This window comes from Sinocyclocheilus grahami, unplaced genomic scaffold (assembly GCF_001515645.1).
Source record: "Sinocyclocheilus grahami isolate Dianchi unplaced genomic scaffold, SAMN03320097.WGS_v1.1 scaffold194.1, whole genome shotgun sequence".
In the NCBI taxonomy this organism is placed as follows: Eukaryota; Metazoa; Chordata; class Actinopteri; order Cypriniformes; family Cyprinidae; genus Sinocyclocheilus; species Sinocyclocheilus grahami.
In genome coordinates, this window is record NW_015505373.1 from 84,681 (window position 1) to 112,631 (window position 27,951).

The following is a 27,951-nucleotide window of genomic DNA, read 5'->3' on the forward strand; positions in this document are numbered from 1 at the left end:
AGAAAAGTCGTAGTATGTTTGTGTAGGAACATTTGATTTACAATCAAGAGAAACTGATGAGATTGTTAACAGGGATCTATACGTTTCACCGAAAATCACCATTTTGAATTCAAAATAGGTAATTTGTGTGATTCATGTCGATTTCATGAGACTCTGAAAACTATGCTACTTCATACAAGCACAAAACAGTGTTGAACTTTGAGAAAAGGTGATTTATTAAAATGTTATAAGTGATTTTATAATGTCTAAATGTAAATCCAAAAGCAAACCATGTTAAAATAATATATTAAAGGGGTCATATGATGCTTTTTTAAAGATCATTATTTTGTGTATTTGGTGTAACAGAATATGTTGACATGTTTTAATGTTCAAAAAACACATTATTTTTCAAATACTGTACATTATTGTAGGTCCTCTATGCCCCGCCTCTCTCAAACACTTAAGTTTTCTACAAAGTTCCTCCTTCCGACAAGCGCAGTCTGCTCTGATTGGCCAGCTGACCCAGTGCATTGTGATTGGCCGAACACCACAAGCACTCGTCGGAAATGTAATGCCCCTTACCATAATCACGAGCTTCATCTTTCAAAATAAATGTAAAGACAGAGCCCGAAAGGGGAACAGAGTCGCGTGACAGACACAGTGAGGAAGCTGGTCTCTCTCGCTCTCACACACACGATGTGCAAAATTCCGCATTTGAACAGTCAATAGCAAATATTTAAACTAATAACAAAACAGTAGCTGATTCAGAAGCGCCAGATTGTCATAGCAAAGTCAGAATTACCTCCTCTCCTAGGTTCACGAAACGGTCATCCATAAAATGCATTGCTGTTCTGTTGTAAGTAATCTTAAAGATTCCTAAATGCATCTACTTTCGGAAGGCCAAATAAAGTGCTTTTGCTTTCGCCTAGAAACACAGCGTCTCCCTGACATGGCTGCTTCAACACTAACTGCGGTTACTGAAACCACGCCTTCTTTCTTTGCTGCACATTTGGGCCGCTTTATGGTAATATTTCCACATAGTGAGGTAGATATGTGGGGGGCGTGTTAGAACGAGCCGTTTTAGGGGGGCGTGGCAGAGTCTTAACTTTGATAAAGAATATCTCTTCGGTTTTGAGACTTTAGTCTTTGCAACTTCAGGGATCTTATCTATGCACAATCAGCTTGTAACACTCCAAAGAGAAAGGAAAACTTGAAATCGCATCATATGACCCCTTTAAGGAGTGGAAATGGCAAATTAATGATCCTCTGCTGCAATCTACTTAGAAAATAGTATTTCATACTCTACCATTTCACCACTTTTACAAATTAAGAAATATAAATGACATAATATATAAGTAATTTATCCTTTGTCACAAACAAGAAGCCCTTCAGTGTGTTTAACAGCACATTTATTATACACTCAAGTGTAAAAATAGGGTCCTTTCTAAGAAATTACCAAAAATTGAGCTGTCAAATTTTGTAGAGATTCAAAATGGATTCATCCATATTTGACTAGTAATGAATGTTAGCCACACTGTCATATGATATTATGTCCTCTGTTGCTTTTTGCCTTTTTCTCTTTTCTGTTTTTCCTCACATCTGTCATGTCTTCTCTCCTTCATCTTTTTCTTCAGCTCTGTTTTCTCATCTTTCAGTGCAGGAATCTCTTCTTTCAGCTTCTGAAACCTCTTTAGATCAGCACAGAAAAGTACCTGAGACCCAAAAAAGACAAAAATAATAAATAATTCGGTAATAATAATAATAAAAAAAGACCATAATATTAATAATAATAATATCCGATGAATGATGTGCAGTATTACTTACAGAGTGTGCCCAGCCTGCATAGGGACCCCAGAGTTTTCTAAAGAAGTCACCTGCAAAAGAGGATCAAAAATATCTAATTTACTTTAAAAGTAAAATCGATTTTTTTTTTGTGTCAGTCCAAAACTCACAGGCACAAATGCTAGGCTGTTGTGGGTGGTTTCCAGGACAGGGTATCTTTTTTGGGTACTAACCAATCTCTTTGTAGACTCTATCAGTCAAAGTCTTCTGGCTGCTCCCAGCAGCAAAGCTGTAGTCACGTTTGGCAATCTGCCACACATGTGTGTCCACAGGAAGAGCCTCAAACTTATCCAGTGACATCAGACATACACAGTCAGCCACCTGATTCCCAGAAAACATAGATTTCACAAATGTAAGACAATTATGATAAATGCATGCATTTAACAGCTAGAAAAAAACAGTCTAAAATAAAAATAAAATATCTCATGGGAAGGGAAGTATGCAGTAAAAGGGCATATGCCAAAAGCATACTCTATGCAAGTATACAAACACAAAAGTGTTGCACTGCATTGTAAAGAAAGTTGAAAGAGAAAAGCCTCCATAGAAGACGACAGCTTGTGCTAATGCACACCTTACAGCAGTTGAGAATGCTACTTGGGTTGCAACTATGAGTTTAGAAGTTCCATTCATGTACTTGCACATTTTTATGCATAAATGTAGACTGAATAAATAATTACTTTGAAACCAACTCCAGGAAGAGCTCTCAGCGCATCTCTGGCCTGCAGGTAGGGGACGCTGCGGAGCGACTGGAGCCAGTCAGGGTCATGAGAGTTCACAATGATTTGTGAGCTCTGCTGCAGGAAACGAGCACGGTAGCCAAAACCCAAATCACGCAAACGCATCTCCACACTAGGATCTGTCACATATATACAAACAAACATTCAAATATTAAACATTAAGTGCTTTTATAATTTTGGATTATGATGCATCAATGATTTTGAGAAACATTTATTCAGCAGCCAAATATTTTTGTATAATGATGGTAAACTGTAAAACTAACTGTTATCACAGGCAACCCATTTCTTACATATAATGTATGTGCCATTTTCATGTCTGTCATATCACAACATGCTCTTTTTTTCTCACATTAATTAAAGGGATGGTTCACTCAAGTATGAAAATACTGTCATCATGATGTTCCAAATACATAAGAAATCAATGTATCTTCTAAACACAAAGATAATATTTATGAAATCTTAAAGGTATCTGTCCCACCACTGAATATCCATTCTCATAAAAACTTTTACACTTCAAAAAGTGAATATAACTTACAAAGAACCTATATCCATATGAAACAGTTTAATACTGAGCAGTTTAATGCAAGTCTTCCGAGAGACATGATAGTGTTGAACAGACTAAATTATATTGTTTAATTTCCGCTTTTATTAACAACATTTGACGCTCAAGAACAAGCCTCATTGGTTCTTGCAGAAGCTCAAATGTGCTTGCACAACATGTGAGAACAAATCTCATAGTTCTTACACAAAAAGCAAGCAAAGTTTTGGGTGAATGGACTTCAAATGAAGGGACAAACATTTTCCAGATTTCATTACGATATCTTCATTTGTGTTACAAAGATTGAACACAAGCCTTATGGATTTGAAACGCATGAGTGTGAGTAAATTTTTTAGGGTGAACTAATTTAAATTTAAATATTCAATATTTTAAGTGTATTCATTTGCCAAAGTCAGAAAACTGACCAGTGCTTGTGGCAAAAATGCTACTAAAAGTGGTAAAAATATTGCTGATATTTAAAATATAGGGCCCAAAACAAGACTCCCATAGTGCATTTTTATTTTTGACCTATTATTTAATATATTTTTATTTAATATACATTATATTCAATTGTAGGCTCAATGGACCACTTGTACTGAGCTTCATGACGTAATTATGAATTGAAATAAAATGTCTTGCCTGTTTCTGGTTATTTGTAATTGATTAAATGATTGTTAAGAAGAAGATTTTACAGTCTATATTTTCAGAAGCAGAAGAGGATATATTCTAAATATTACTGTGTACTTTATCTTTAAAATAAAGAGGTTTAAATTTTCTTTTAAAGCTTTACTTCAGCCAAACCAGTACTAGAAAGCAATGGCTGGTAAACACTGTAACTGTATCACCTTGAACCTAAAATCACAGAAGATTTAACAAGATTAAGGATGTTGTACCAGCTCTCTTTAAATAAAACAATATGCATGCGTGAGAGGAGAGATGTGACGAACTTATGGACCAGCCCTTCACATATTTTTATGATACTGATGTTTGAATCACTCAATACTGTTGTGTATTTGTTTCATTACTTATCACTATATGTTAAAATGCAATGCATATTTTTTTTGTATGATTATATACAAAAGTAGTAGAATTGCCAAGGATAATTAGCAGCATTGAACTTAAACATGTTCGATTAGCTACTTCGTTCTATGAGCGCTAGTTTAACTACCTGTAAGAGCTTGCAGAGGGGGGAAATCATGATAGGCCACGTCATCAAGCTTGCAGAGGAGAGTCCTGAGTGTCTGACACAGTCTGTCGACCATGCCCTGAATCCGCGAGATGTGATTATTCGAGCTACAGATGAATGAGAAAAGACACTCCACAGGGTCTTGACGCAACAAACGCACTCCTGAGATGTTCAAACAGACAGATGCAGAAAAAAAGGTGTTTTGTATTAAGGACCACTGTTCAAAAGACCCTTTCTTCTACATTGTTAAAGGTGAACTCAGTATATTTTGGATTATGTTGCACATGCAAATATGTCAGTTGTCTTGGATGTATACTGACACCTAGCAATGCTACTGCAGCCTCTCGAATATTTTCAGTTACAGATGTTAATGTAATATAGATATGCACTCAGCCATGATCTGTTTCTCGAAAGTATGTTCAATTGGATCTACATTTTTCAAAATTATTATTCAGTTCTATATGTGCAAATCTTCTTTTAATGAGAGAAAAATCACACCTGGTGCAGCTTAAAAGGAGAAAATCACATATTGTCCCACACATATGATTTTGAAAACATACAGAGACCAGGTGGTGTCAAGTGCTGGGCTAGATGAAGTATTAATTGTAGGGGTTCCCAATATATCTTTGTACACATATATCGAGAAATAAAACATTTTGGGAAAACATTTTTTTTTCAATTATTTTACTTAATGTCAACATTTTGCCTAAAAGAGGAAAGAGGAAAAAGGCAAATACATTTTTCTACAGCATGCTTTACTCTTACCAAGGGTGTCAACATTATAAGAAAGCGCAATATATGCTTTCAATTGTATGGAAGCACCATGAACATTCAGGCAGTGGAAAATTATATGACATGAGAAAATTATTAACAAATTTTCATTTTTTGATGAACTATTTTACACATGTACCTGTGAAGATGTCTGCTGTATGTTTGAAGTGTGGATCCACGGTGCTCCAGTCGCTGTAGAGATCCCCTAATTTAACACCTAACTGGAAATAGTCCCTCAGAAGTTCCTCCTCTTTGTTGTCAGGCTCTGACATCACTGTGCAAAATCCCGCCTCTTCCTGCTTCATGTCAGTCTTTCTTTTTGACATCTTCCCCAATAACTGCTCCTCCTCTTCCACCTTCCATTTCTGTCTGTTTTCTGTTCCTGGATTTATTTGATGACTGTAAACATAGTACCATAATGTATCCTCTGTTTGAGTTAGTGTCCACACTTTTCCTCGCATCACTCCCGTCCAGTGACCATCTCCAGTCTCACGCCATCTAAAAGGATGGGCAATATGGTCATACTGTATAATGGAAAACTAAACACATAAGTTCATATGCATTATCAAAAACACAGCTTGTTTAATTCTAAGGCTTTGTTCAGAATGGAATACTAGTTTACTAATTACAAGGTGCTACTGTATTGTACGCTGCTTACCGTTTTTTGTTTTTTTTTTAATACTGCCCATATTTTCATATCAGTATATCAGTATTCAGCAGCTTGGTGGGGGTGTTGTTAATTAGATCACATGTGAGGAGGTGGACCAGTCATTTACACACAGACATGTTAAAGGTACAGTATCGAAAACAGCCTGTTTCATTCTGAGGCCCAGAGAGGTGTCCAATTTAAATTCTAATTGACTTTGGAGTAAGAAATAATGACTAAAATTATAAATGGACATCAGGGAATTAATAAAATGCAACAAAAACATAAAATGCGACCCCTATAAGAAAAGTTTATGTTGAAGACAGCAATGAAACAGTAGTATATAGTTTACCGGAAAGTCTGTCCACATCCCAGAGTGAGATCCAGCCGAAGCTCTGACCGGGGACATGACAGTGACCGCCATGCCTTACACCCCACAGAGAGCAGAGCATGCTGGGACATTATGTAGCTCTGTTCCTTACACCACCAGGACAATTCAAGTCAGCTACTGTGATAACAAAAATACATTAAAGGAAAGAATAAAATTAACTAAAACAGATTAAAATGCATGCTATAAAAACACACACAAATCTATGGCTTGCGCATAAGAAAAGTTCAAATGAATAAGGTCTGTAGCTTACAAAGAGACACAAATGAGACAGACTATGCCAGTATACGTAATATATCTCCGTGCATGTACAAAAGTGTTTTGAAATCCATTGCGTTGTTGCTAGCTAATGTGTAACTTAATGCACATTCTTCCAAGGGACGCTCGACGGCTCAAAAAGAGAAATCCTCCTTCAAGGTGCATTCAGATCGCAGTTTGTTTGTTTTTATACCAGATGTTTTATTATTTCATAATGGAATTTGCTCTAAATACAAATCGAAACCGTCTAGTAAATGACGGCGATTGGTCCATCCTTCTTCTTCTTCGTCTTCTTCTTCTTCTTGGTGTTCAATGGCGGATGGCATACAACTTTTAGGTGCATTACCGCAACCTACTGATTAGGAGTGTGGATCAGATCGTACTATTATATAATCCCGTGTCCTTTAAATGGTCCATCCTTCTTCTTCTTCTGCTGCTTCTTCTTATGAGATCAGCGGCAGACGTCTAGACACACCAAAGGCGTATTGCTGCCCTCCTCCGTTTACTTGAAGAACTCCTCTTAGTGGATTATATGAGAATATCCTAACATAAAGTCCAGTTCGGTGTAAAAATGTAATCCTTTTATTGTTTCATAGGCCTTAGTATTAAGAATCTATTTTAAAGTGATATCACTTTAAAATCTATTCTTAATACTAAGGACTATGAAACAATAGTTTATTTGAAAAAGAGTTAATTTGCAAAAAGATAACTCCGTTTTTTTTATTTTCAAAAATGTTTTTTATGATGTTATCATGTTTTTATTGTGTTAGTTAGCTGTTTTTTAGTTAAAATAATATAATATTTTAACCTAATCAAAATAACATGAAAAACATGACTTTTGAAAATGATCTGTTATTTTGATTATTTTGTTATTATGAGTAATCTGTTTTTTGCAAATGAACTCTTCATAAAAATCACACACACACACACGTCTGAAAAATCACACACACACACACACGTCTGAAAAATCACACACACACACACACGTCTGAAAAATCACACACACACACACACGTCTGAAAAATCACACACACACACACACGTCTGAAAAATCACACACACACACACACGTCTGAAAAATCACACACACACACACACGTCTGGTTTGCTATCCTTGTGGGGACTCTCCATAGGCGTAATGCTTTTTCTACTATACAGACCGTATATTCTATTGCCCTACACCAACCCTACCCCTAAACCTACCCCTTATAGGAAACTTTCTGCATTTTTAGATTTTCAATACACTCCATTCTGTGTGATTTATTAGCTTGTTTACCCGTGGGGACCTCAATTTAGGTCCCCACAGTGACACGAGTCCCCATGAGTCTGTGTGTATTCAGGTTTAAGTCCCCACCAGAAAAGAAAAACAGGTACACACACACATATACACATATAACATTAACATTTTTAGAGTCCACAGAAAAGAAATAAACAGTAAATAATTAAAATATGACAATTAACTATTTAAATAGATCATTATTTAATATAGAGTTTAACTGGCCATCAGTAAACGATCCCTGGGCGACTTCCAGTCTTTTTCCACTGTGGTCTTGATCTGTACACTTAAAGTTACATCAGCGAAGCTAAACTGTCCTAGAGGTCCTTTACGGCTTTGTTCAAAACATTTAAAGATGTTTATTTATTAACAATTTGTTGCACTTCACGTGGCAATGCTCGACTGATGCAACTGTGTGTCAACAGAAGCGCACCGATTATTGGTGGAAGGATGCACAAATCTGATTGGAGAATCATGGTTCGTTCCAATCCGAATGCACGCTTGCTGAGGGCTGTGCTCCTGCGGGGCTGGCGCAAGGGTAAACCGGCGTGTGTGCAGGAAGAGAAATGGCGGACGCGGTGTCTATCTTCATGTCAATTGGTCTTAGTGAACAGAAAGCTAAGGAAACATTGAAAAATGAAGCACTCTCGTCAACACTCAAGAGGGCTATCGAACAGGTACATAGCTGCCAACCTCACCAGCCTCTAGAGAACTTCCGTGACAGTTTCTTTACCCGTTACATTTGCAAGAAGTATTTGGAAAAGACTTGTAATATTATTGCTGATGTTACTGTTTTTTTTTTCAGGCTCAAGGGCTGCTGGGGTCCGCTAGCATTGATAAGACTGCAGGCACTCTGCTGTATAATATGGTGACACGACTCAAAGACTCCAATCGACTGTCTTTCCTCACAGAATACATCATTACACGAAAAATAACCTCAGAACTGCAGCTGTCAGGTATCTGATTGTCTTTACTCTTCTGTCACTCTGGGTTTTTTCCTCCAATAATGTTTTGTGTTCTATATGTAGAGATCAGTAAAATTAGTTACACTTTTTAAATTCAATGTATTTCATTTGACGATTATCAAAATGATGCATATGTTTTGTGCATTTCTAATAAAACTGTTAATGTTTTTAAATGACGGTAATATTATTTTTATTGCAAGAAAACAAACAGCACTTCATTGAAGAAAATAATATAAAAGGAACGTGAAAGAAAAAAGTAAAAAGACGCCTTAATTAGTATAAAAATTAATCATAGTTCTTGTTCTTACTGTTATCAATGAGATTAAGAGGTTTTACAATAAGGGCACCCCTCACATAAGTATAAGCCAGTTAAATTCAGCTGTGATTGTGTGACTTTTCAATGCAAAGTGAATGTATTTACACAGTAATCATGATTGCGGGAAACCGAAAACAAGACATGCAACTGGTTGACATTGGCGAGATTTATTAGACACTAGATATCAACATAATTTGTACAGTTGAAAAGAAAACACAAACATAAATGTGAAGAGAAAACTTTATAAAAGAAGATTAGATTGTCAGAAATATCTGTCTATCAGCACTAATAAATTAACCACCATATGATGTTAGTGCTCATTAGCGGCACCCTTTGTCATGATTTAGAGGGCTTCAATAATTTGGATCTCACCTCTTGCTGACATTTTTATTTCTGATATTTTTCTCAGCGGCATTGGACTTTATAAAAAGCCACCCTCAGGAGAATCTGGATCGACTTGAGTTTGAGGCTGCCTGTGGCGTGGGAGTGATGGTCACACCTGAGCAGATAGAGGATGCGGTAAGGTTTTTTGAGGTGTGAGTGCAGACGTGCAGGAGATAAAATATGGCAATCAAAAACTGAACACTTCTACTTATTTTTATTATTACTAATTTCAGAATGTAATTACTTTTTTTAGATGAAAACTGAGATGCTTTTACAAAGTTCCTATGTATGCTGGACATTTGTTGACTGCTTTTCCTTTGCTGTCTGCTCCAGTGTTTCAACAAAAGCTTTTTTTAATCAAAAGTTTATGATGATAATGAGAAACACCAGGTTCATCTGAATGATGTGTCTTTGTTCTCATATTTATTTTTAATTGTTTATATAGTGGCCAAGGATTGAAATGGCAGTGGGTGTAACTAGTTACTAAGTAATTTAATTACTTTTCCCTTGAAAAAGTAAAGTAAGGGATTACTCTTATTTCTTCTGTAATTTAATTACAGTTACTTCTTATGTAATTGAGCTTAATACTTTTAAATTTTTACATTTGATTTAACATCAAAATTTAAAGTCTAAACTTAAAATGCATGCTTTTTATGTAACCTTCTTACTTGAAATGGTGAGTTAATCAGAATGTTGGTAACACTGTAGTGTCCAGTTCTCACTATTAACTAGTTGGTTATTTGCATGAATATTACTGGGATATTGGCTGTTTATTATTACTTAAAAAGCACATATTAATGTCTTATTCCGCAAGACCTTATTCTAAATCCTTAATCCTACCCAATTCTGAATCCTACCCAACTTAATTGTCAACAACTACTTTACTTAGTATTAATAAACAGTAATTAGGAGTATATTGAGGCAAAAGTATAGTTAGTTAATGGTTAGTTAAGAGTGAGAATTGGACCCTAATCCCAAGTGTGACCAGAATAATTTATGTAGTTGTCTATTATTTATTTGAAAGAATTAAAAGAACCGTTAAACAATTAGCGCTTCATGAGTTCTAATCTGTCATTGACATAGGGCTGGACAATAATTCAATATCAATATGTATCGCGATATGCATCACTGCAGTCCTTGTTTGCAAGTCTTATTCCTGGTTTTAGACTTCCAAAGTAATTTGTCTTAATGCCTTTATAAGCTTTGATGTAGCAGTTAGTTGTGAAGTAATGTACTAATGTGCAGTTGATATTAAAAAAACGCTTTAATCTGAGACAGAACTAATCACACTGTTCTCCAGGTGCTTTCTGTGTGTGTTACTTTTGACCGCAAAGTTTGATTTAGTTTTAGTCATAGTCTTTTGAATAAAATGCCATTTAGTTTTAGTCATATTTTAATCATCTCAGTTGTTTTGGTTTTAGTCTAGTTTTAGTCGAATAAATTAGATTCAGTAGATTTAGTTAACTAAAATCTAACCAGTTTAGTTAAATTGTAATGCATTAATTAACCATCTATTAACCTTTTAATATGAATGACATCACAATTTGTGTATGCTAAATTATGTCCGACCGGGTAGATACGTTACTGTTGTGGGCATCTAACCTCCATACCATGCATATGTTTCATGCCAGATTGAGTTGTTGTTGTCGGGCAAGAACAACAAAAACGGGTTTAACAGTTGTTCCTTCTGAGGCATGCACAGAACAGGGCGAGTTTTGGCCACACCGCTGACACCCGCAGCATGCTGGTTTAAAACGAGTAACAGACATTTCTTTTGTTGCTATGTGAGCCATTCTGCTGTGAAAGGTTTTTTTCTCTTATCACAGGCTGCCAAACCCAAAGCTGCAGAGAAAGATGTGAAGATTGAGCAGGTTGTAAATGGTAAGACAAAGAAACCTATGAGACGTTTTTTTTTTCTCATCACTTTAATGTGACTCTTCTGTTGTGGTTTCTTAATTAATATTTTCAACTTTTGAACAGTAGTGTATATTGTTACAAAATATTTATATTTTGAAAAAAAGCTGTTCTTTTAAACTTTTTATTTATCAAAGAATCCTGAAAAAAGTATCACAGGTTCCAAAAATATTAAGCAACACAACTGTTTCCAACTTTGATAATAAATCAGCATATTAGAATGAAAGTGATTAGCACATAACAGGCACATATCAGTATAAACAGACATGTTTGTCGTTACAATATGCGTCACATGACTAAACGTGTCATTGTTGTTGTTTTTTTAACTCCGTTTTCACAGTCAACACTACAATGCAGAAACAGAGTTTTCAAATTTATCCACTTCAGAGAGTGTATTTGAAAAGCTCAGTTTTCGCTGGATAAAAACACAGTCTCACTGTGGACAGAACGGAGAGAAACAGATGCACTTTCAAAAGTATCGGGATTAGTGCAAACATAGCCTAAATGGTGACAAAAATTTAATTTTTTTTTTTTTGGCAAACAGTTCTTTTAAAGAGATCATCTAAAAAGCCTAAATTAAATCTGCTCATCATATACAGCTATCATATCTCTTCACAATACTTGGATTAAAGGGGTCATATGATGCGATTTCAAGTTTTGCTTTCTCTTTGGAGTGTTATGAGCTGTTCGTGAATAGATAAGATCCCTAAAGTTGCAAAGACTAAAGTCTCAAACCCAAAGAGATATTCTTTATAAAAGTTAAGACTCGTCCGTGCTCTCCTAAAACGCCTTGTTTAAACACGCCCCCACATGTCTACGTCACTATGTGGGAAGATTTGCATAACGCCGCCCAAATGTTCACGCAAAGAAAGAAGGTGTAACTTTTATTCTCGCTGTAGTATTGTTGCTGCCGCCGCCATGTTGTGGAGATGCTGTGTGTTTCGTTGTGAAAGCGAAACTACTTTGTTTGGCCTTCCAAAAGAGGACACGACTAGAAATCAGTGCTTAAGTTGTATTTACAACACTGTTCCAGAACAGTTTAACCCAAATATTCAAACTGTTTCCTGATCCTGGTAGAGTAGACTACAATGCCGGCTGTTCTGACTCACAGACTGTAAGTATGTTTTCATATTTAAAGGATTTGCCACTGATGATTCAAACATGAGTTTTGAGCAGTGTAGAGTAGCACTTGTTGTTTGTCAATTCTCCTATCACAAATGCAGACATGGTTTTATGTTTACGGGGCGCGATGCAATGCAACGTGTAAAAGTCATTATAATCAGTAATTATGTCCCCACTGGATGCAACAAATGCCTCGTTTATAATGGGTTTTAATGTTTTTGTCTCATCGCGCCGGCCGGGACACGGCATCACAGTATGGTAAGAGGCGTAACATTTCCGTCACACGCTTGAGGTATTCGGCCAATCACAACGCACTGGATAGCTGGCCAATCAGAGCACACCTCGCTTTTCAGAACGATGAGCTTTGTAAAAATCGACGGGTTTATAATGTACAGTATGTAGAAAATAATGTGTTTTTTTAACCTTAAACCGCATAAACACATTTCATTACACCAAATACACAAAATAATGTTATTTTTAGCAACGTCATATGACCCCTTTAAACCACTCTTAATATTTGATTAAAAATACAGGGACAGAAGCAACCTGGAACCCAAACTTTTTCTTCATAAAATCTATTTTCTCTTTGTAGGTGAAGCGAACACAGAGGGGAAATCCCTGATGGAGCAGCTGAGAGGAGAGGCGCTCAAGTTCCATAAGCCAGGTGAGACTGTTGACTTGTTGATCATTGGCAGCTTACTAGAGTTTGAAACAGAACTACTGTATGCACAGTTCAGTACAATGCACCATCAGGAGAAAATTGACTAAAAGTAAATCATGTGGTTTATTGTTCTCTCTCTTTAGGGGAGAATTACAAGACTGAGGGTTATGTTGTAACGTCCAACACCATGAATTTGCTGAAGAAGCACTTGGAAGAGACTGGAGGACAGGTATGACCTTACTAAATGATGCTTAAAAGTCTTTTGGTTAACATTATACTTATCCTGCGTGGCCTAGGTGTCATCAGAGGTGGCAGAGGTTATTACATTCTGATGAAAGATTAAGAAGATAAACAGTTTTTTTTTTGTGGCGATGTGCTATTTCAACAACTGAACATTTTCGGCCGATGCTGAAATTTCAATTATTGCAATTATATTTTTATTTAGCCTGTTCTATTCATTATTCAATATAGTTAATGTTTGACTAAATCTGTCATGAAAACATGTTTTTTATTACAGTCACTGTTTAAATGTTTATAATTCAACATCTAATTGGAGTAGAAACATAATTATTAAAGGGGTCATCGGATGGCCATTTTTCAAAATTTTTTTTTATATGATTCTTTAGGGTCTTAATGAAAAGCCTATAACATAGTTTGGTTAAAATTTCTCAATGGTAGTGTAAAAAACACACTTTTTTTTACCCTGTCAAAATCAGCTCTGTTTTCAGCAAGCCATTCTAGTCCATGTTGCTTTAAATGCTAATGAGCTCTGCTGACCCCGCCCCTCTCTTCCGTTGGGTGAGGAGCTGTTTTCATGAGTCTGTAAACTTTAGCTGCGAAATTGGCTAACTAGCACATTATTAGGAAAGGCGATTTGCAAAGATTCATAAAAAACCCTTATACTCACTTCTTCTGTAGTAAGAATGATTCGCACGAACATGCCGGGGGAATGACGTATGAGGTCAGCTTTGCGCTTTTTATTTCACGTCTTTTGAACCGAAGGAATGCAACACCCGCTGAGTACAACGATAGAGCTTGAAAGATCAAAGACAATTTTTTATATAACTCCGACTGGATTCGTCTGAAAGAAGAAAGTCATATACACCTAGGATGCTTCGAGGGTGAGTAAAACACAGCATAATTTTCATTTTGCGGTGAATTAACCCTTTAAGATCTGACTTGCTTGAGCAGTCAGGCTAAACCTGATTGCTGTTTACAGCTGATTCACTCAAACTTGAAGAGCAGAAACTTAATGCCTGCTGTACCACCCTTTACAGCAGTATGTGCTTCCAATGCATTATGCATTTAAACATTTTAGACCAAGATTTAAAAGGAAAAAGAAAAAGAAAGGGCTTTGTATTGGATGACAAATATTACAGTGTTTCAAATGTGAACCCAATGCATTATGCATTTAAACATTTTAGACCAAGATTTAAAAGGATAAAGAAAAAGAAAGGGCTTTGTATTGGATGACAAATATTACAGTGTTTCAAATGTGAACTTTTCCATTAAAGAGCATTCTTCACACATGGATGTTTGCTTGATGTGTTCTTTTCTCTCACTCAGGGTACAAACCATTCGCTGTCACACACGCCTCTGATCACTTCCAGCTTCTCTACGATCTTGCTGTTGATCTCATTCGCAGGTGGGATTACAAATCTGACGCCTCAGGGCTTTGCATGATTTTTTTAGACTTTCTTTCATAGTAATGAACTTGGTAAACTTTTACTTTAAAAGATCATATAAAGGAGGATGCAAAAGTATGTGAAAACAGCGGGAAATTCAGTATATGTGTGCAGTAGGGGTTGCACCGACTAGTCGATTTCAATGCTCTGCCATGACGCTTTTAGCTTGACGTCGACTAGCCGCTGGTTAATCCAAGAAAAGAGTATCCCAGGTTTCAAAAAAATATCAAGCAGCACAACAGTTTCAACACTGATAAAAAATCATCATATTAGAATTATTTCTGAAGGATCATGTGACACTGAAGACTGGAGTAATGATGCTGAAAATTCTAGTAGTGCGTCACACGACTTTGGGGAAGTCGTGGCCTAATGGTTAGAGAGTCGGACTCGTAACCCAAAGGTTGTGGGTTCAAGTCTCGTACCGGCAGGGATTGTGGGTGGGGGGAGTGAATGTACAGCGCTCTCTCCCACCTTCAATACCACAAGGTGAGGTGACTGAGGTGCCCTTGAGCAAGGCACCGAACCCCCAACTGCTCCCCGGGCGCTGCAGCATAAATGGCTGCCCACTGCTCCGGGTGTGTGTTCGCGGTGTGTGTGTGTTCACTGCTGTGTGTGTATGCACTTAGGATGGGATAAATGCAGAGCACTAATTCCTAGTATGGGTCACCATACTTGGCCACTTGTCACATCACTTTCACTTTCACAGAAATAAGTAATTTAAAGTGTATTAAAAAATGAAACCAATATTAGAAATTGCAATAATATTTATATTTCACAATATTTCAGTTTTTTTCTGTTTTTGATCAAATAAACAGCCTTGATGAGCATAAGAGACTCCATTAAAAAAAAATTTTTAAACTGATCCCAAATTTTTGAACGGCAGTGCAAACACTGTTTTTGGATTTATCAGTCGGAATTATTTCTTTTTGATTAAAACAAAAAGTGTCCATGTAAATGTGGCTACTGATTCACAATCACTTATGCTTCCTAACTGGATAGATCAATATCCTTGAAGTTTAATTGACTTAGTGTTATACTGTGTTGCCTTGTTGTTTTTAGAGCAGTGAAATTACCAGAGTGGTGACATTAATGTGTCCTGAATCTGAATGTGGTTTATATGATAGACTAATGATTCCTTTTTGTTTGTGTGTCAGGGGTCATGCATACGTGTGCCACCAGCGTGGAGAGGAACTCAAGGGTCACAACGTCCCTCCCTCCCCCTGGAGAGAGCGACCCTTGGAAGAATCTTTGCTTTTGTTTGACAGGATGAGAAAGGGCATGTTTGCAGAGGGAGAAGTCACTCTCAGAATGAAGATGGTGATGGAAGATGGAAAAATGGACCCTGTGGCGTACCGGATCAAATACACGCCACACCACAGGACAGGAGACACTTGGTAAGACACATTTCGCTCACGTGGTGTGATCTTTGTTTATTATCGTTATGCCATTCTTTCTTATGTCCTGTGCACAGGTGCATATACCCAACGTATGATTACACACACTGTCTGTGTGACTCCATTGAGAACATCACACACTCACTGTGCACCAAAGAGTTTCAGTCCAGGTATGTCAACATTAATTTAAAAAAATCTCTTTCAACTAAAGCTGTAAACGATACAGTTGGTACATGACTTTAAAGGTTAAAACTAACAAGCCCAAACCATCAAATTTAACAGCTTTTTAGATATAATAATCAACCATCAAAAAGAGTTGTTTACAAACATTTTAATTGCATATAAGGCTGTTTTTATATATAAAGAAAGCATTATGTGTAGAGCTGAAACGGTATGAAACTCAATTATAGTGATCAAAATGATCACCAAAGGATTATCAGAATCGTTACGGTATTGTGTAAATGTGTGGTAAAAATGTTCAGTCACCAAAAATCAAGTACTGATACACAAAATGAAATCATTCACCAAACCAACAAATAAAATTACCAGCGCCATGCACTTTGTGTTTGCATAAACTTTAAAATAATAACATTAACACTGATGGATGAATTTTGAATGAACAAAAGATGTTGGTTGGGTGACTTAGAGCATAGCATGTTATCTACTCGCATGTACTTCATGTTCATATAAAGTTTTGACCAAAAACTGAAACCTCACATTTCAGGCTTTAAACTATATTTTAAAAAAAGGGATGTGGCAAAATGTTAAATGATTATAGGTATTTTATCTGCACACTACGAATAATGTTTAGTGAAATTTTGTTCACTCATCAACTGAAAAGATCAATCTTGGAATTTAAGAATCTATTTGTGACCCAGGAGCACAAAACCCGTCTTAAGTCACTGGGGTATATTTGTAGCAATAGCCAAAAATACATTGTGTGGGTCAAAATTATAGATTTTTCTTTTATGCCAAAAATCATTAGGATATTAAGTAAAGATCATGTTCCATGAAGATATTTTGTAAATTTCCTACTGTAAATATATCAAAACTTAATTTTTTATTAGTAATATGCAACCATTCGCTGTCACACACGCCTCTGATCACTTCCAGCTTCTCTACGATCTTGCTGTTGATCTCATTCGCAGGTGGGATTACAAATCTGACGCCTCAGGGCTTTGCATGATTTTTTTAGACTTTCTTTCATAGTAATGAACTTGGTAAACTTTTACTTTAAAAGATCATATAAAGGAGGATGCGAAAGTATGTGAAAACAGCGGGAAATTCAGTATATGTGTGCAGTAGGGGTTGCACCGACTAGTCGATTTCAATGCTCTGCCATGACGCTTTTAGCTTGACGTCGACTAGCCGCTGGTTAATCCAAGAAAAGAGTATCCCAGGTTTCAAAAAAATATCAAGCAGCACAACAGTTTCAACACTGATAAAAAATCATCATATTAGAATTATTTCTGAAGGATCATGTGACACTGAAGACTGGAGTAATGATGCTGAAAATTCTAGTAGTGCGTCACACGACTTTGGGGAAGTCGTGGCCTAATGGTTAGAGAGTCGGACTCGTAACCCAAAGGTTGTGGGTTCAAGTCTCGTACCGGCAGGGATTGTGGGTGGGGGGGGTGAATGTACAGCGCTCTCTCCCACCTTCAATACCACAAGGTGAGGTGACTGAGGTGCCCTTGAGCAAGGCACCGAACCCCCAACTGCTCCCCGGGCGCTGCAGCATAAATGGCTGCCCACTGCTCCGGGAGTGTGTTCACTGCTGTGTGTGTATGCACTTAGGATGGGATAAATGCAGAGCACTAATTCCTAGTATGGGTCACCATACTTGGCCACTTGTCACATCACTTTCACTTTCACAGAAATAAGTAATTTAAAGTGTATTAAAAAATGAAACCAATATTAGAAATTGCAATAATATTTATATTTCACAATATTTCAGTTTTTTTCTGTTTTTGATCAAATAAACAGCCTTGATGAGCATAAGAGACTCCATTAAAAAAAAATTTTTAAACTGATCCCAAATTTTTGAACGGCAGTGCAAACACTGTTTTTGGATTTATCAGTCGGAATTATTTCTTTTTGATTAAAACAAAAAGTGTCCATGTAAATGTGGCTACTGATTCACAATCACTTATGCTTCCTAACTGGATAGATCAATATCCTTGAAGTTTAATTGACTTAGTGTTATACTGTGTTGCCTTGTTGTTTTTAGAGCAGTGAAATTACCAGAGTGGTGACATTAATGTGTCCTGAATCTGAATGTGGTTTATATGATAGACTAATGATTCCTTTTTGTTTGTGTGTCAGGGGTCATGCATACGTGTGCCACCAGCGTGGAGAGGAACTCAAGGGTCACAACGTCCCTCCCTCCCCCTGGAGAGAGCGACCCTTGGAAGAATCTTTGCTTTTGTTTGACAGGATGAGAAAGGGCATGTTTGCAGAGGGAGAAGTCACTCTCAGAATGAAGATGGTGATGGAAGATGGAAAAATGGACCCTGTGGCGTACCGGATCAAATACACGCCACACCACAGGACAGGAGACACTTGGTAAGACACATTTCGCTCACGTGGTGTGATCTTTGTTTATTATCGTTATGCCATTCTTTCTTATGTCCTGTGCACAGGTGCATATACCCAACGTATGATTACACACACTGTCTGTGTGACTCCATTGAGAACATCACACACTCACTGTGCACCAAAGAGTTTCAGTCCAGGTATGTCAACATTAATTTAAAAAAATCTCTTTCAACTAAAGCTGTAAACGATACAGTTGGTACATGACTTTAAAGGTTAAAACTAACAAGCCCAAACCATCAAATTTAACAGCTTTTTAGATATAATAATCAACCATCAAAAAGAGTTGTTTACAAACATTTTAATTGCATATAAGGCTGTTTTTATATATAAAGAAAGCATTATGTGTAGAGCTGAAACGGTATGAAACTCAATTATAGTGATCAAAATGATCACCAAAGGATTATCAGAATCGTTACGGTATTGTGTAAATGTGTGGTAAAAATGTTCAGTCACCAAAAATCAAGTACTGATACACAAAATGAAATCATTCACCAAACCAACAAATAAAATTACCAGCGCCATGCACTTTGTGTTTGCATAAACTTTAAAATAATAACATTAACACTGATGGATGAATTTTGAATGAACAAAAGATGTTGGTTGGGTGACTTAGAGCATAGCATGTTATCTACTCGCATGTACTTCATGTTCATATAAAGTTTTGACCAAAAACTGAAACCTCACATTTCAGGCTTTAAACTATATTTTAAAAAAAGGGATGTGGCAAAATGTTAAATGATTATAGGTATTTTATCTGCACACTACGAATAATGTTTAGTGAAATTTTGTTCACTCATCAACTGAAAAGATCAATCTTGGAATTTAAGAATCTATTTGTGACCCAGGAGCACAAAACCCGTCTTAAGTCACTGGGGTATATTTGTAGCAATAGCCAAAAATACATTGTGTGGGTCAAAATTATAGATTTTTCTTTTATGCCAAAAATCATTAGGATATTAAGTAAAGATCATGTTCCATGAAGATATTTTGTAAATTTCCTACTGTAAATATATCAAAACTTAATTTTTTATTAGTAATATGCATTGCTAAGAACTTCATTTGGACAACTGTAAAGGCGATTTTCTCAATATTTTGATTTTTTTTTTGCACCCTCAGATTCCAGATTTGAATAGTTGTATGTCAGCCAAATATTGTCCTATCCTAACAAACCATACATCAATGGAAAGCTTATTTATTCAGCTGATGTATAATTCAATGATGTAATGATGATGTATCTCAATTTTGACCCTTAGAACTGGTTTTGTGATCCAGGGTCACATATTGCTTTCAGATGATGTATAAATCTCAATTTTGACCCTTAGAACTGGTTTTGTGATCCAGGGTCACATATTGCTTTCAGATGATGTATAAATCTCAATTTTGACCCTTAGAACTGGTTTTGTGATCCAGGGTCACATATTGGTTTATCAAAGTAGTCATCAATTAATAAAACTTGATTTATCGAAGTATCAGGGACGGTTCACTTATTTAGCAGGCTTTGTTCTGGAATATTTTTTTTTCCATTCTTTTTCTCCATATGGATTTCAAAATTAACTTAAATACAAAATATACTTTAATACAGTGGTTTTCAACCCTGTTCCTGGAGCTTCCTAAACCTTGCACATTTTTAATGTCTCCGTTTACACACCCATTTCAGGTCTTGGAGTCTGAATCAGGTGTGGGTCTGATTAAGGAGACATGCAAAATGTGGTTTCGGGAACATGGTTGAAAACTTTTGATTCACTAGTGTGATTTATGTTTTTTTTTTAGGTTGGGTTTTGCACAAACTTGACAGCACACACTGCACATTTGCAATTGACTACAATTACGGCCAGTTGCGTGGCTAACGCTACTAGCAACATAATTATAAAATGTTTTAAGTATTATATATTTTATGCAATTTACACCTCAAAATAAATTGATATATTAAAGACCTGACGTTCACATGAGCTTATACGTTGTTTGTACTACAGACGATGTGCATATAAATGTAAACTGTTATGCAGTGATATACAGAGTACCATATTGTGTAGTTTAGTTCACTGGAACACTGCATTGTCCAGTCAGCATTCAGGGCTCCAGTGATCCATATACATTTGCAATGAAGGACAACTTTTTTTTTAATGAAGTTGAAATAATGTTCAGAATATGTTTTAAACAGCAACTTTAGAGCACCCAGTAGTAAGTCAGTGTTAAAATATTTGTACATTATCTTGAAAAATCAATTTCTCTATGAAAATGTAGGATTTTTACTAATATAACATTGCTGTATATACTAAATGCCTGTTTTTGTCTCTCTCTCAGACGATCCTCATATTTCTGGTTGTGTAATGCTCTGGATTTGTACTGCCCGGTGCAGTGGGAATATGGCCGACTCAATCTCACTTACACTGTTGTTTCCAAGAGGAAGATCATTAAACTGGTAGAAACAGGAATTGTTAGGTAACACGCGTACATACAATTTTTTTTTTTTGTGCGTCATTTCATTGTGAACTAGAAATCATTGTAATGTGTTGGTCTATTATATTGTATTTTTCAGAGATTGGGATGATCCACGACTTTTTACCCTCACAGCTCTCAGGAGACGTGGGTTCCCTTCACAAGCTATTAACAATTTCTGTGCCCGGGTAAGAGAGAGAGAGAAAAAAAAACATGCAAAAACAAAAGAAAAATGGTGTGGCATTGTATTATGTCACAAGTAGTACAAATCAACATATAGTATGTGAAAGACTGAATGGTAGCATGAGCTAATGATCACCACTAGAGGTCCACCGATACTGGTTTCTGATGATGATAATAAGTAAAATGGGAAAATCCAGCTGATCACCCATTAATCGCTGATAGATTTTAAAATAAATGATATAAACCAAAACGTTTTACTTTTTTATTTATGTAAGGGGCTTGGAGTAAAGGTTGAGAACCACTGATCTAATAGCTGGATTTGTTAAAGTTTGCTAGGTCAATTAAATCTTTAATAGCCATTCAAAGACTTGCTCAAATTATATAGCTGCTTATTTGCCAAATATCAACAAAATACTAAAATTTTTAGAAGTTGTGTGCATCTCTGCTTGACTGGAAGTTTAAATAGTCTTGCTTTTAACGCTAAACTGTCTAACAGGAAAACTCAATGGCTGGTGCTTATAATTAAAGAATACCAGATGTTGGCCCTTTTATCCATTACTGACGTATTGGTTAACAACTATTAGAAACGGTTACCCTCTGTCAGCATCTCTTGTTCTCTTTTAGGTGGGTGTGACTGTTGCGCAGACCACCATGGAGCCGCACCTACTGGAGGCGTGTGTTAGGGAGGTGCTTAATGACACCACTCCTCGTGCCATGGCCATACTCGAGCCCCTCAAAGTCACCATCACCAACCTGCCAACCAATGCACAGGTGAACACATGCAGAAGTTCATAAGTGTTCATTACATGTAACAATATACAGCTAGCCAGTCAGTTTTGCTGCAATGACTGGTTGCAAGTCAATTATTCTGCTTATTAAGTGGCTACTTATCGAATAAATAAACTGATGAAAATTAAATATGAATTTAATTCATATTTTAATGAGTAAATGTAATTAAATTTAATGAGGTTAAATCTAACTAGTTTAGCTAAAAGCTTACGTTAAAAGAATGGTCTGCTACAACACATAAAATCTCCCTTGCAAAAAAGACAAACACTGAAACAATGTTATTGTATTTATTTCTATTTAAATAATGTGTTGCTTTTTCCATTAATTAGTACATAGTATCAATGTAACGTCATTTTAGTTTCAGCTCTTTCTTTCTTTTTATAGATCTATGCTCATTATTAAAAATAATACTGTACCTCTGAGGTCATTTACTGTAGTTGCTAGTTGTCTTGACTGTAGGTAGCACTGAAATGTTGCTATGGACAACAGTAAATGATAATTTAGGATATTTAGATGGGTGCATAAATGTACTTTTATAACTGCAGTAGATCACTGCTTTGTTTCTCCTCTATTCAGAAGGAGGTTCGAGTCCCAGACTTCCCAGCCAATGAAGCCAAGGGCAGTCACGTGGTTCCCTTCTCAAAGACCATATTTATTGAGCAGAGTGACTTCAGAGAGGTTTTTTTTTTTTTTTTTTTTTAAGATTTCAAAAAATTATACGTGGATCAGTTTTTAACTGAATTAGCATCCCATATAAACAGAGCTGACCCTGTTTTTGCTGTTTTATGTGTATTTGCTGCAGGTGATGGAGAAGGGCTACAAGCGCCTGACTTCAGATCAGCCAGTAGGCTTGAGACATGCAGGATATGTCATCTCTGTACAGCGTGTCATCAAGGTGAACGACCACTCACTTTCCCGTAGTTCACATGATCTACTAGGTTCACTTGATTAGTTCACATTAAACAGGTTTTTATAAACAGTCAAAGCATTGTTATTACAACAATTCCTACATGGTTTGAAGGCAAAATTAGTCATGGGTTTAGAGTGTGATTTATGAAGGCATATAACAGACATGTAAGGGATAATGTACATCCAGTCGGTTGTTATCTCAGAATAAACCCAGACAGGGTGATCAGGTCTTGTATCAGCCTGAAGGGGTTTATTCTGAGATAACAACCGGCTGGATGTACATTATCCCGCTTATTACACGGCTACTTGCCACATAAGTAAATAATTAGACGCGAAATATTGATTTGAGTTGAAATATTTTAACACAAAGCTTCCGTGAAGACAGCAGTTGCGAGCAAGCGGCAAATTCAAACTAGACGGACATTTAAGGGAAACGGTGCAGTCAAAACTTAAAAAATAATTAAGGCAATAAAAGAATTAGGGCTGCCACTAATGACTATTTTTATTTTGATTAATCTATTGACTAATTTATCGATTAATCTAAATGATTAATTTCCCACAATAAGAATATTTTATTAAACTATATTTTATTAAACCAAATGAAATCCAAATTTCTATGAAATCCTTTTTTTAAAGCAAAAGTAAAGTGCAACATAATATAGAGTGCAAGAAGCAAGTGTCCATCTCATAGTCCAAATCACTGAAATCAAAGTTCAGTGTTATAGTGTAAGAATGACAACATATCCACGTGTTCTAGTCTACTAATAATAAAATTATAAACAAAAAACACTTTTTAAATGAGTATTTACCAGAAATATTATTTACCAGAATTTATTCAGGAGAAAAATGTAAATGTGCAGTATTTCTGAAAAAAAGAAAGGAAAAAATAAAATCAATTAATTGGAGATGCTTTTGATTATTAAAATGTAATAAAACCATTAAAATTTAATCCAGAAAATAATGGAAACAGAATTTGGTAAAAATAAAACTGTAAAACTCAATTAATTAGACAGGCTTTTTGATTAATAAAATTGAATTTAACCATTAAAACAGAGTATAGAAAAATGAACATGGAAAAAAAACTGAATTTGGAAATAAAACACATTTCATAGTGCCCTATAATTATAATTATTTTTTTTTGTGGTAATAAAAATAGATGTAAGTGAACAATAGCCTTTCAGATTATTTAAATACATATATAATAGCAATGAGGCAATAATAATTATTTCAAATAAAGTATCAAAAGCAAGAAATCATATGGTTTTATAGAACAAAACTGTTAAAATACATAATGTATTATAAACAATAGAGCTAATGTACATTACGCATTACAACAAAGGCCTGCAGAGGGCGCCAACGGCCTGATGATTGTTTTTACACATTGCTGTGCGATCTAATACTTGTTTAATATTTACCAAGCACCATTTAATTAAAATGCCCACTTAATCTTTAATATTTGGCCATTTCTTTAGGACAGAAATGCTACAGCCACTGAAATTAAAAGAATATGTGGACATGAAAACGTGTAAACACAGAGTGAGGGTTTGAGCTTTTATTTTGAAACCGCGAGATTATGTATTCTCCTGTGTTTGCGTGGATTTATGAATGATTTACCTTACAAATCTGATGAAATGGCGCACGTTGCGTTCCCAGATGAACGTTATAATATTATTTAATTAAATCGTAGCGTTTGTGAATTCACAATTATGCTTAATTATGATTTTTAAATGGGTTTAATATATCATGCAGCCTTGAGAAACGGTCTAATTATGTGGGTTCTCATCCGTGAAATGCGCCACTTCCGGTATTTTACCAGTTAGTCGACGTGAGCAAAATGAAGTCGAGGATTAAAAAAAATCTAATAGTCGAATAAAACAGCCCTAAAAAGAATTAAGACGAAAATGTTTTAAAACCTTACCAGTTTGTTAGTTCTCTTATAATTCATTACAACGTACAAAACAATCGTAGCAAAATGGCAGCAGCTGCGTTTGTATGAAAGATTTTTAAATGGGTTTAATATATCATGCAGCCTTGGGAAACGGTCTAATTATGTGGGTTCTCATCCGTGAAATGCGCCACTTCCGGTATTTTACCGGTTAGTCGACGTGAGCAAAATGAAGTCGAGGATTAAAAAAAAATCTAATAGTCGAATAAAACAGCCCTAAAAAGAATTAAGACGAAAATGTTTTAAAACCTTACCAGTTTGTTAGTTCTCTTATAATTCATTACAACGTACAAAACAATCGTAGCAAAATGGCAGCAGCTGCGTTTGTATGAAACGAGAGCGAGTCCGCGATACCAGGATGACATAATTAAATAATTGTACACCATTTTGAATCGAGTTTTAATATTTTATTAGCTAAACAAACACAAACGCAAAGCTTCCACCAAGAAAAAATAGTTCCAGCAAGAGTACAGTGCCGACTGCTGTGACCCGGGTGAGCCTGTGTCATTAGCTTTTACCGGTTGTTATCGACGGATAACAAACCTCGGAATGTCGCGACTGACCAATCAGAATCAAGTATTCCTCAGAGCCGTGTAATAATGACTGATATTCAATGTTATTGTAATTTGTTTAATTTATTGCCAACTTTCATTTCACAAGTTGATGCACTGTTCAAAAAACAATGGAGGCTAAAGCCCACCTTCCCTATTATGAGTGAGAAGTGACAGTTTACATTTCAATGTGAAATTGTCCAAGTATATATTATGAAATTTGATCAACCTCATTTCATTGTTTTATTTCTGAATAACTCGTGTGTTGAACAAATCAGTTGAGTTAATGATTGACTAACAATATTGTATTCACTTGTCACCACCAACTGGTGTAACAATTCACTAAAGTCACTAAAAAATTCCCACCACTGAAGCAAAGACCAAAGCAAACCGAAGAGTGCAAATACAGACAACTGGAGTGACACAAACAGTGAAATGTTCCAGTGTTTGTACATCAGGACTCTTTTTGTTCAGACAAAATTAAGGGTCAACTCAGAACTAACTGTTGAATACCGCAAAATAAATGACAATAGTATTTAATATCTTCCTTTTCTGTCAGGATGGCTGTGGTAAAGTGTGTGAGCTAGAGGTGTCATGTGCCAGCTCAGACTCTGTAGAAAAACCCAAAGCGTTCATTCACTGGGTGAGCGATCCACTGCGGTGTGAAGTGCGAGAGGCTAAAGCCCACCTTCCCTATTATGAGTGAGAAGTGACCGTTTACATTTCAATGTGAAATTGTCCAAGTATATATTATGAAATTTGATCAACCTCATTTCATTGTTTTATTTCTGAATAACTCGGTGTGTTGAACAAATCAGTTGAGTTAATGATTGACTAACAATATTGTATTCACTTGTCACCACCAACTGGTGTAACAATTCACTAAAGTCACTAAAAAATTCCCACCACTGAAGCAAAGACCAAAGCAAACCGAAGAGTGCAAATACAGACAACTGGAGTGACACAAACAGTGAAATGTTCCAGTGTTTGTACATCAGGACTCTTTTTGTTCAGACAAAATTAAGGGTCAACTCAGAACTAACTGTTGAATACCGCAAAATAAATGACAATAGTATTTAATATCTTCCTTTTCTGTCAGGATGGCTGTGGTAAAGTGTGTGAGCTAGAGGTGTCATGTGCCAGCTCAGACTCTGTAGAAAAACCCAAAGCGTTCATTCACTGGGTGAGCGATCCACTGCGGTGTGAAGTGCGCCTGTATGAAAGACTGTAAGTCTCCTTGTGTATTGACAAACCAGAGAATTGTACTTTTAATCATATTTTATGTCACATCCTCTTTCTCTCTCGTTTCTGTCTGTAGGTTTCTCCATAAAAACCCAGAGGACCCAGCTGAAGTTCCTGCTGGATTCCTGAGCGACATTAACCCTGTAAGGGAATATATTATATAAAATGTTTGATCTGAAGATTTGAGAAACTTCTAACCCTAAGTATATGAGTAGTGGTAGTAGTGATTACCTAACCTCCACAAACTAATGATTTATGCTATATTAAACTAAAGCATCAACTGCAGAGAATGAATCTAATCATTTAGACATTCCTCTTATTGGTTACAACTTTTTGAAAGATTTGATAGTTTTACTAATCTCAGTTTTTCCTTTTTTATCCTTCTTAGAATTCCTTAACAGTGATTGAAAGTGCCTTAGTAGACCGTTCTGTGGGCAAGGCCAAAGTGTTTGATAAGTTTCAGTTTGAGAGAGTGGGTTATTTCTCACTGGACCCTGATAGCACATCTGAAAAGGTAAGTCTAGAAACACTCAATTATGTTAAAAGAGATTAACGTACAGTAGAGGAAACAATGCTTCATCTTTGTCACTGTTTTCTCCTCAGTTGGTGTTCAACAGAACCGTTACGCTCAAGGAGGACCCAGGAAAGATGTGACTGGACTGCAAGACAGAAGCTGCACAGCCATTATGCATCACGACACCGCTTTTAATCAAATCAAATAAACCAGGGAATTCAACATATTCTATCCATACTATGTAAAGCCTTTTTTATCTGTATTGAACAAGTGCTGGGCTGTTTTGTATAACCTTTGTATAGCATCTATGAAATAAACAAATGAAAGATTTTGACTGGCTTGATGGAACAGTTGCTAACATGTGAAATTCATTATAAACTGCATGGCTTTCTTGGATAATCCAACTTTCTTGTGGACAACAAGCAAATCTATTTAAATTTCTATTGGAAAAATCATAACTATTCTTAAAACAGAATACTAAATTAGGGTTATGGTGTCCTAATTCATAAAACATTAAAGGTTCCCTATATGGCATCTTGCTTTTAGTGAATTTTGAAAAAATAAATATGTGACCCTGGACCACAAAACCAGTCTTGAGTGTACATTTTTCGAAATTGAAATTTATACATCACCTGAAAGCTGATTAAATAACCTTTCCATTGATGTATGGTTTGTTAGGATAGGACAATATTTGGTCGCGATACAACTATTTGAAAATC

General features: G+C 36.0%; 3 protein-coding genes across 4 annotated transcripts; 2 read left to right on the plus strand and 1 right to left on the minus strand.

Moving 5' to 3' along the window:
* Positions 1-1,156: 1,156 nt before the first annotated feature.
* Positions 1,157-9,105, minus strand: ogg1 (8-oxoguanine DNA glycosylase). 2 transcript variants are annotated; one of them, XM_016285198.1, is made up of 8 exons: positions 9,092-9,105; positions 6,052-6,207; positions 5,193-5,551; positions 4,265-4,444; positions 2,499-2,677; positions 1,995-2,142; positions 1,804-1,853; positions 1,157-1,691 (listed from the first exon to the last, which is right to left on the minus strand). In XM_016285198.1, exons 2-8 carry the CDS (start codon positions 6,159-6,161, stop codon positions 1,527-1,529), a joined length of 1,191 nt encoding a protein of 396 aa, XP_016140684.1. In that variant the 5' UTR covers positions 6,162-6,207; positions 9,092-9,105; the 3' UTR covers positions 1,157-1,526. The 2 variants fall into 2 exon arrangements, with proteins under 2 accessions (XP_016140684.1, XP_016140683.1); XM_016285197.1 differs by lacking the exon at positions 9,092-9,105 and adding an exon at positions 6,341-6,631.
* LOC107594979 (glutamine--tRNA ligase-like) lies at positions 8,112-27,807 on the plus strand. The gene is made up of 22 exons (XM_016285225.1): positions 8,112-8,298; positions 8,427-8,577; positions 9,312-9,436; positions 11,113-11,167; positions 12,915-12,986; positions 13,127-13,212; positions 14,550-14,628; positions 15,728-15,731; positions 15,823-16,062; positions 16,140-16,232; positions 17,130-17,210; positions 18,388-18,627; positions 18,705-18,797; positions 20,965-21,102; positions 21,200-21,287; positions 21,907-22,053; positions 22,648-22,749; positions 22,874-22,966; positions 26,576-26,703; positions 26,795-26,861; positions 27,107-27,232; positions 27,322-27,807. Exons 1-22 carry the CDS (start codon positions 8,188-8,190, stop codon positions 27,370-27,372), a joined length of 2,370 nt encoding a protein of 789 aa, XP_016140711.1. The 5' UTR covers positions 8,112-8,187; the 3' UTR covers positions 27,373-27,807.
* LOC107594961 (glutamine--tRNA ligase-like) lies at positions 10,795-13,233 on the plus strand. Its single transcript, XM_016285200.1, has 3 exons — positions 10,795-11,167; positions 12,915-12,986; positions 13,127-13,233. The coding sequence occupies exons 1-3, from the start codon at positions 10,981-10,983 to the stop codon at positions 13,216-13,218; spliced, it is 351 nt and encodes a 116-aa protein (XP_016140686.1). The 5' UTR covers positions 10,795-10,980; the 3' UTR covers positions 13,219-13,233.
* Positions 27,808-27,951: the final 144 nt, after the last annotated feature.

Excerpts from the sequence above, each read along its gene's own strand:
- ogg1 (XM_016285198.1), bottom strand. The coding sequence starts at position 6,161 with ATGTCCCAGCATGCTCTGCTCTCTGTGGGGTGTAAGGCATGGCGGTCA. Across the intron at positions 4,445-5,192 it reads TACAGCAGACATCTTCACAG|GAGTGCGTTTGTTGCGTCAA; the intron begins GTACATGTGTAA and ends TGAACATCTCAG. Across the intron at positions 2,143-2,498 it reads TTCCTGGAGTTGGTTTCAAA|GTGGCTGACTGTGTATGTCT; the intron begins GTAATTATTTAT and ends TCTGGGAATCAG.
- LOC107594979 (XM_016285225.1), top strand. The coding sequence starts at position 8,188 with ATGGCGGACGCGGTGTCTATCTTCATGTCAATTGGTCTTAGTGAACAG. Across the intron at positions 16,233-17,129 it reads ACCAAAGAGTTTCAGTCCAG|TAATATGCAACCATTCGCTG; the intron begins GTATGTCAACAT and ends ATTTTTTATTAG. Across the intron at positions 22,054-22,647 it reads ACCTGCCAACCAATGCACAG|AAGGAGGTTCGAGTCCCAGA; the intron begins GTGAACACATGC and ends TCCTCTATTCAG.
- LOC107594961 (XM_016285200.1), top strand. The coding sequence starts at position 10,981 with ATGCACAGAACAGGGCGAGTTTTGGCCACACCGCTGACACCCGCAGCA. Across the intron at positions 11,168-12,914 it reads GATTGAGCAGGTTGTAAATG|GTGAAGCGAACACAGAGGGG; the intron begins GTAAGACAAAGA and ends TTCTCTTTGTAG. Across the intron at positions 12,987-13,126 it reads GCTCAAGTTCCATAAGCCAG|GGGAGAATTACAAGACTGAG; the intron begins GTGAGACTGTTG and ends CTCTCTCTTTAG.